This window comes from Diplotaxodon limnothrissa, linkage group LG11 (genome assembly GCF_057381915.1).
Source record: "Diplotaxodon limnothrissa isolate DT_005_m linkage group LG11, D_limnothrissa_male_GT1.1, whole genome shotgun sequence".
NCBI lineage: Eukaryota > Metazoa > Chordata > Actinopteri > Cichliformes > Cichlidae > Diplotaxodon > Diplotaxodon limnothrissa.
Window position 1 is genome coordinate 28476780 of NC_140606.1, and position 9214 is coordinate 28485993.

At 42.7% G+C, this 9214-nt stretch overlaps 1 protein-coding gene across 1 annotated transcript; it reads right to left on the reverse strand.

Moving 5' to 3' along the window:
• Positions 1 to 1424: 1424 nt before the first annotated feature.
• Positions 1425 to 8938, reverse strand: she (Src homology 2 domain containing E). Its single transcript, XM_085365639.1, has 6 exons — positions 8050 to 8938; positions 7519 to 7645; positions 5945 to 6199; positions 5320 to 5704; positions 3683 to 3802; positions 1425 to 2998 (listed from the first exon to the last, which is right to left on the reverse strand). Exons 1-6 carry the CDS (start codon positions 8494 to 8496, stop codon positions 2806 to 2808), a joined length of 1527 nt encoding a protein of 508 aa, XP_085221765.1. The 5' UTR covers positions 8497 to 8938; the 3' UTR covers positions 1425 to 2805.
• Positions 8939 to 9214: the final 276 nt, after the last annotated feature.

The following is a 9214-nucleotide window of genomic DNA, read 5'->3' on the forward strand; positions in this document are numbered from 1 at the left end:
TTGCACATTTAATTTCCACCACTGCTAAAGAAGACATCTTATATGCAAACAGCAAAGATCTTAAACTGAGCAGTGCACGATAAAACATGCCTATTATCACAGATGCACATATGCTTTTCACTGGGTACCAATGATATTAAAGGCCAACAAAAGGCAAACAAGCATCTAAGATGTTAAGCTGGATGAATACCAGAAACAACTTTCCCCAAAACAGACTCCCCAGAATCCTGCATCCAGCACCCCAGGCCTCTTGTATATTTTGACCCGCTCTGTGATTTAATTAAGAGGACATACAGGACTAACCACGACAGATCACATGGATGGCAGGAAGGGCAAAATAGTTAGGGCTGTCTGTTGTGTAACATTGCCATGTGTGACACACTGGGTAGCAGGATAGCCAAGATTAGGGACAGCCCTTGAACCGGAATGTCTAGGTTAAATAAAGCCTGTGCAAAACTGAGCATCTGAGTTGCTGAAGTATCAGCGAGTGCTAGATGTTTTGTTTTAGACCAGACCACAGACTTTGGCCAGTTAAGGAGGCGTCACACAATCAATAAATTTTATTTATGAGCTAGCAGTAAATGGAGTTAATTAGTTTTTAACTTCTGCGACGTTACATGTTGCAGCTTTCCATTCACAAACCAGGCAGTCTGTTCTGTGGGGGACCTTTGATGCTACTATGGCTACAATTATTCATAGCTTTCTTATATATATTGCAGCCTGTCTCTCCTCCCTCTTCCTCTCTCCTCCCTCTCATCATTCCCTGTAGGGACAGCACTACCTCACTCTAACTAATCACCATGGCAACATGGTAATCCCTGAACAGAAAAATGTCTCTCTCACACACAGACGCAAATACGCACACACAGTGACAGAGCGGAACTGTGTGTACACATGGGTGCACACGCTCATGCTTGCACATGCAGTCATGCACACACATTCTGTAAGAGATGCTCATACAACTCAGCACACTGGTGTTTGCTGGTAAGACATATCTTAGCACAAACACACGCTTCCATGCGTCACTGCGAGGGTAAAGCTTTTTCCTGTTTTGTGAGTAGCTTCGCGTGTGTTGGCAAGGATTTAAATATGGCACCTTTGGGGTTGTGTGAGTAAATGCTATTTATGTGTGCACTAGATGCATTCTGGGTGTATGTGTGCTCATGTTTGTCAGTAATTTGTTTATGACAAATATGTGCATGCATGCATGCGTGTGTGTGTTGTTTTGATTTCAAACTCAGGTCAATGGGTTTTCTAGCTACAGAAGAACAGCCAGCAGATTTACTCTGGTTAGCTTCTCATCTCTGTCATATTGCCTTTTTCCTTGAACCCCCCCTCCTTTGACTTTTTGCTCCTGGCAATCTCTGTGTCTATGAATAACACTGTTTTTCTTCACTCAAAATGAATTGTACTTTATTTACCGAATTAATGTTTTACAGCATTAATATACAGATCACAACATTGCAACAGGGATGAAAAAAAAACAGTGGATAGCCAACAATCGCTCCATACATGTAGTGTTTATGCACAGGTGCAGATCATTCACAGCAAAGGAAGACAGATTTTAAGTCATAAAGGCTTCATACAGTATTTAATTGATTGTGAAGGAAGGTAAATAAAGGCTGATATTCACATATTTGCAGTAGAGAACACTTATACATACTAAAACCATTTTTGCTGACAGGGCACTTTAATGTGATAAGACTCCTCTCGCTACACCAGGTCTAATCATCCAATCAATAAAGCTCTTTCTCTTGACATTAGGAGTGGTCGGCAAATGTGCCCAGTTTTAAGAATAGATCAATAGGCTGATTGACATGTCAGATGGATGAGTGAATGTATTCCAATTGGGTGTATCGACCACACTGAGAGACTAACAAGAGTCGGCCATTTTATTAGGCACACCCGTCCAACTGCTTGTTAATGTATCTAATCATCCAATTGCGTAGCACCGGCCAAATGCATTTAGGCTTGTACACATAGTCAACACAAGCTGCTGAAGTTCAAACTGAGCATCAGAATCGGAGAAATAGGTGACTTAAGAAGGTGACTTTGGTTGTGGCTCAAATATTGGTGCTTGATGGGCTGGTCCTAGTGTTCCTGTCAGCTAACAACAGGAACCTGAAGCTACAGTTTGCAGAGGCTCACCACAACTGGACAACAGGTTGAATAATGTTGCCTGGTCTGATTAGTCTCAATTTCTGATGGTAGTGTCAGAAAATAGCAAAACAGTGGGATAAAGAATGCATCTATCCTGCCTTATATCAACAGTTGAGGCTGGTGGTGTTGGTGTAATGGTATTTAAGGGCACGCTTTGGCCCACGTAGTACTAACTGAGCATTGTTCAAATCACTAGAAATGACAACTCTGTTGCAACTCTGTACTGCAATCAAGTCAGTATGGACCAAAATCTCTGAGGAATGTTACAGGCACCTTGTTGAATCTATGCCATGAAGAATTAAGGCTGATTTGAAGGCAAAGGGGAGTCCACCTGAAATTTCATTTATAGATACACATATCATTTCAGGTGGTGATTTCAGGAATCAAAGCCTTGTTGGTTTAAATGGTAAAATATTCAGGTCTTTACTTGTAGTGTCTGATTTCGACCACTAGGTAGCGCATGTTGGTGATAAAAACTATAAACTATAAGGGCGGAAAAGAGAATCCAAAGCCATGTCTTTGAGTGTGTGTGTGCACATATATCAACATATTTATGTACGTGCCTGTGCAGAGTTGTGTCTAAATGTCTGCGCATGTGTGCGAGTATGTGTGTTTGTGTCTGAGTGTGTCTTTCTTTGTGTATCTTCAGTGTGGCCTGGGCACAGGATGCTGCAGGGTCATGTGCTCTGCTCCAGTGAAAGGCAGTCTGTGTGTGCAGTAGTGGTAGACCAGCTCAGGGATATTGGAGAAAACGCAGCTGCTTTGATCCAGCGTGTAGCACAAGCCCTTACTGCTCTTAGTCTGGGCCACAATGATGTGCACGCAGCTTTGGCTGGTCCTAGTGGAACGAGACAGAGAGAAAGATGCATTTTAAAATGTGTATTTATCATCAGTTTTCTCCGAAGAGACAGTCCTGCACACAGATGACACAACCGGAGGAGATGAAAAAAAATGGAAATATTATCTCTCTCCAAACGAGGCTGTGCATTCTCTGAGTTCAGTGGATGTTTAAATGGGGTTAATGATGTGGACTCTCAAATGAATGAGCAGCGTACAACAAATGTGCACTGAGGCGAGGCACATGAGCACACGCACGCACACACTCCCACACACAATGGCACCACAGGATTTCAGTCTTTATCCTGGAGAACCTGTTCCTGGCACGCTTGTTGGAAGCGTCTACTCTACAAATGACACACATTCTCATGCATTAACACCTTAGAGGTTTCCACTACAATGGCAGCTATTGTAGCTCCTCAGCAGCGCCTCAAAAAAAAAGCTAAAATCTGGCTTAATCGGACCTGGGTAAAATGTCAGTGAGAAACAACGCCTAAATGTATTTAATGGCAAATGAGAGCATACAATTTTAAGCTGTAAAATACATGTGACAGCAGAGGATAAATGTGCTGTGTCAATTTTTACAATTTTTTGCGTACAATCAAAGGAAGGAAATCAGAAAGACGGATTTGATTATGAAATCTATGCGCATTCATGACAATGCTGTATGACAGCGTGCACTCACTTCAGAGCAATAGAGTATTTGCTGGTTCCTGATTCGCTGTCTCTCACCAAGAAGCTGGCTTCCCTGCAGCGCTGCAGCTGAGCCTCAGCCTGCTGCCGACTCACACTGCCATGGTACCAGCTTGGCATTGAGGCGATGGAGGAGGGAGATAGCGGGGATCAGGGTGCGGAGAGAAACACAACAGATCAGTGACATATAGCATTGTGACATATGGAGTTAAGAGATGCCAAGTTCATGATATCACTGAAAGAGGAAAAAAGAGACAGATTGACAGGAGGAAAAAAAACTCGCTGACAATAAATTACAGTCAGTGCAAATTAGACTGACAGGTATGTACTGCAGAAGGAATGAGTCAACAAAGTCAAAGGTAAACTGGAGACGCCAAGGTAAATAAAATGAACGTGTATGGGACTCTGTAGGGTGTCCAGAAAGGCCTATTAGGACACAAGGTGGTGTTGACAGTGGCCACGGGCAGGAACCATACATAAACAGGATGCCAGGAGCCAAAACACACTGACATTCAACCACAACATGAGAAGAACAAATGCTAAGTCCCATCAAAAAAGAAACGCCATGCTTTAATATTACGGGGAAGGAAAGTTTAGAGTTACAGTGAGACTTCTCTGTCTCACCTTAAGGTTGCACCTCTCATCCAACATTTATGCTCAGCGTCTCATCGGGAGGTTTGTTGCTGACTTACCCGTCTGGTATCAAAAGCTTAGTTTCACTAAGAATTATCTTCACTTCCATGTGTAATATATTATGTATCCCTGTATTTATACTGTACTGTATCTGGCTTTGCGGCTCTTCATGATGGAAATTTCCTTGATTTCTTTTAACCTTTACAAAGTCAAACTGATTTTCAGGCAAACAGTTGGGTAGATGGAGGTGGGAAGGGAGGGCTCTTCTAAAAATTGTAGGCTTATCATAAATAAATTTAAAAATGCAGCGTGGAGCTACAGAGCAAGCAAATATGAGGTGCACTTTACCCTGATGATGCTTTGGGAAATGTGATTAATTTAAATTAAGACCTACAATGCACAGATCTGAGATAAAGGTGAGCAGATTTCTTAACCTGTCGTCTCATTTGTTTAATCCCTTTCAACCACTAAATCTGTTCAGGGATGTTGTAGTGGGTGCTAAATTTGATTTCAGCATGCAGAGGTGAGAGGTAGGTCACAGGTCTTTTAAAGAAATGATACATAAAAAGAAAAGACTCTTCCCTGGGGAATATTTTAGGCTTAACAGGTTGGATTTAAACCCTGAACATATTCACATAACACCATGCTAGCTGACAAATAAGTTATCTATATCACTGTATATGTATATTTTACAGGGAATTTCCTTCTGGAGATGAAGGTCTAATAAATTTTATACAGTTATGTAATCTTTTTAAAGTACTGCAGATTTGTTTATTTGACTTTTTATTCAATGTAATTCTTTTTAGTATATTTTGTGTTTCGAAAACCTGTCTTAAATGTCTCTGTTAATGCACGTACTATTTTTGAACATGACAACACCGCCATGTAATAAATCTGGTGGCTTGCGGTCATCGTATTTGTCATTTGTTACTCAAAACTTTACTTGTTTCAGTCCTTACTTATGGACACAAATATGCCTTTTCCCCCCTTCCTTACCTCTGCTTCTCCAGGGGCACGCTGGGGTCCATTTTGTTCGCCTCCCCATCCAGTGGGGGAATGGGAGAGGTAGGAGATGGAGGGGAAAGTTTGGTAGGGCTGGACGAGGGTGAGAGCTTGAGGGTGGGAAAGGAGGAAGATGGCTGTGTAAGAGGGGCGAGTTTAAGAATAGGAGAAGATGGAAAGGAAGAGGAGGAGGAAGATGAAAGAGAAGAGGAGACAAGTGTTTTATGGCTCCAGTTCCTCTGCCTCAGGGTCTGCTGCTGCTGCTGCTGCTGCTGCTGCTGCTGCTGCTGCTGTTGCTGTTGCTGCTGCTGCTGCTGCTGGCGACCAGGGGTCGAATTGTTCTCTTTACTGAGAGAACAATCCACCGCTTCAAACTGAGCTAAAAGAAGCAGGAGAGACAATATCAACCTTTCATAAAAAGTTCTATCAAAGCATGCCAGTGATACCAAAGTAAACATATCTCTGGAAATTAATTCAGAAGGATTGTTTTGTTTCCTCAATAAAGTAAACACAAAATTGCTGTTATGTGTGTGCTGTACAAACAAAATCCACGTTATTCCTCCACACCCTAAACACTAAACCCCCACCCTTCCCGTGATCCCTCCCTCCTTTTCTCTACCTGACAGTGCTCTAACAATGTCCTCCTTTCTCCACTCCCACGGCAGCTCGTACTCTCCAGCTGGACGGACATCAGACTCCGGTCGTGTGACAGGGATCCACACGCCCTCACTGTCGCCTTCCAGTCCTCCTTCGTAGGGTATGTCATAGATGTTTGGGGGTGCAGGCATTCCCTCTTCTGCCTTCCCCTCGCTCTGGCCTCGATCCAACAGGACACACACTTTCAGGAGGTCTTTGGAGCCCCGTCTACGAACCTCTGCAGCAGAATGGATATGTGATTAGCTAACTGTATATAAGATTTGATCAGCTAAAGGCACAGAAAAACAACTAAATTACAGTAGAAAAAAAATTACAAATGTACTTTTACTGAAATAATTTACGTGCCATTTCAAACATAACCACTATAGTCCAAATCAGATATTTTGGACAAAATAAACAACAAAACTGAAGTTTAGAAATGTCCTTAGTTTATTACCAGCTTTCACTCAAGTGCACAAATTAGGAGTTTACATCACACAGTCTATAAAGCAACATTGTGCCGATTACATATATAGACTCCACTGTTGTGTCCTTCATTTGCTCGTTTCTTTTAAATAAATCAAGTATTGTTTGAATATTGTCTTTTTTTAACATTTTCGGGGAATTTTAATTGTTATGTTCCTTTTTCTTTTTTTCATTTGGTGCCCGGCAGGTAGCCTGTGTGTCTACACTATTGTGTGACCAAACAATGGATTTACAGGAAGAAAAGGTCAACACAGCCGTTGATTGGCTGACTAACCGGACCGCTTCCTGACTGTTGGGAAGTGATTGGGTGAGACCGGGGGGGAAACCTGTAGGTTTTTAGGGAGGGGTGAGAGGGGGGCTTTCGATTCTTGTCACATGCAGGGGACCATAGAGTAGCTGGTGTCTGTCTCTGTGTGTTTGTGTATGTGTGGAAGGGGAGGCAGGAGGGCATTAGGGCCAATGTCCTATCGAGAGAATGGGGCAAAGGAAACAGAGGCAGGAGACAGGAAGCTGGAAGAGGAAGCTGCACCCATTGTCCCTGCACAACACTGTTACTATAGCCACCGCCAGCGGGGAGGGAAGTCAGTAGAGAGACTGAGGATCTAGCTCGGCTCTCAGTCCCTTTAAAATGATAAGTTAACAAGAATGTGATGTGGTCTAAGTGCTGAGAAACTTAAATAAGATGTATAATTAGTGTTCCTTTATGTGCTCAGAATACATTTGGCTTATCAAGCATGATATACAAAGTGAGGCAAAATGTTAAAAAAGTGGAATTAAGTTCTCAGAAAAACAAAAGATGGTCAAATAAAAGAAAAAAATACAAGGTGAAGGTGTAGGAACGGACATTGCTAGTGTTATTGTTGTGTTTCTGTAAGCGACTCTGCCATTCTGTTTAAAGATGTGCTGTAGGCCTAAGTTCACGACTGAATTCTTCTGCGAAATTCACAAAAATATGTCGTTCACATTTGCTCAACTGCTGAGAAAACAGTCCAAATCTCTGGAAAGCCAAGAAGCACCTTCATAATAAAAATTTGGCTGCTGAGATACGAGATCATGTGACCCTGACCTCACCTGTGATGATGACCTGGGCGTCATAAGGCTCCATGTACCCATCATTCACTCCTGCTCTCTCGGCTTCTCTCTGCTCCTTGGTTTTCTCCGCATCAAAAGGATCTGCATAGTCCTCCAGGATAATCAGCTGTTGAAAAGGGAAAAGCACAATGCCGGCCTGCTACCTATTCAAAAGTCACAGAGACAAGCAGTGTGTGTGTGTGTGTGCGTGTGTGTATGTGTGTGGTGTCCATGACTGAGTGACAAGTAATGGAGGGACAAGCGGAAATACTTGTGCAAGGAGGTCAGCGCATTGTGTTTGCCTGTGTGATCTGAAACAATGAAGTGAAACTGTATTGTATTCTTTTGACAACGATGGAAACTGAATACAGTGTTATGATCTGAGACATGGACGGAAAACACAAAGGAAAGCACTGACCTTAAGCCCTGTACTATAATGATGTTTTCATTAACTAATTCATAAATAAATAGCTGCTGAAATATGAAGACATGTTATATGTGCATGTTATATAATTTCTATAAGTTACTCACCGTTGTTTTAATGTCAGATCGTCCTTTCTCGTTCTCGGGTAGCTTCTGTTGACACATCCCATTGAGTTTGGGGGTCTTTTCTTGTTTGTCCACTTTGATCATCCTGCTGATGTACGCTTGAGCCACACTAGAGGTCCTGACCTGGCGGTTCTCATCCGATGACCCGGTGTCGCTCTTGGCGTTCTTGCGACCTTTTCCAGCCGTGAGACTGTCCCAGACTGTTCCACCAGAACCAGCATTGTTACGACCCAGTTCTGTAGCCGAATTCTTTCTATTTCTCCCTGCCAACAAACCCCCCACTCCCCCATCTCTGCGCTGATTTCCTTTCAAACTGTCTCGTGAAAATGAAGGTTTGGGTCGAGTTTGTGGACCAGATTCGGAGGCTGAGCGCACTCTTTCATTTCCGTTCTTCAGGTTGATGGGGAAATCTCTGAACCATTTTGCCATGGTTGTTAAGTTGATGACACTTCTTACTGATTTTAAACCTTACTAAAAGTTACTGGATTTTCCCCCACCTCCTTGCATTAGCCTCCCCCTAAAAGTTACTTTTAGCCGTTCTCAACAGCTCCAACTTTACGCACACTCACTTTGTTCACACTTCGACTGAAGTAACTTTGGTATGCAAGGGTATCTGACTAATCACTTTAAGCAGAGCCCACTTTATGATTCTATGCTGATTCCTAGCTCCTGCGACTCTCTCACAACTTCTGGTGCGTCTTGGAGATCATTAGCCAGCTGCTCTGTGTTGCTGTCACCCTGCACCTGCAGTAACAACTATCCCTGCAATTTGAAAAGTAACTTTTGCAGAGCATAAACTCGAAAGAATTGGAAGTTTTTCTTTGAACCCAGTAAAGATCCCATTCCCGGAGCGTGAGATGGTGCGTCCAGTCTGTCGACCAGGCGAAGTGATGAGAGGAGTGAAAGGAGAGGAAAGTTGGAGTGAGCAGACTGGGGGATGTCGCTGGTTTCTGGGGAGGAGCTGCGCGCACAGGGCGGAGTGGCAGTTTTACTCAACAAGGAAGATTGTAAATCTCATGAAAACTTTTTATTTCCAGAACCCAACCTCTAAAACCTTTTTTTATTATTATTATTCTTTAGTAACTGTGTTCAACTCAGCTCTACACACATAACATTGCAACAGAAAAAGATAACAAAGGACATAAAA

Bases quoted from the DNA above. Each gene is read 5' to 3' on its own strand.
- she (XM_085365639.1), bottom strand. From the start codon at position 8,496: ATGGCAAAATGGTTCAGAGATTTCCCCATCAACCTGAAGAACGGAAAT. The intron at 5,705-5,944 runs GTAGAGAAAAGG...TGCTTCTTTTAG, and splicing joins CATTGTTAGAGCACTGTCAG to CTCAGTTTGAAGCGGTGGAT. The intron at 3,803-5,319 runs GTAAGGAAGGGG...CTCAATGCCAAG, and splicing joins GTGCCCCTGGAGAAGCAGAG to CTGGTACCATGGCAGTGTGA.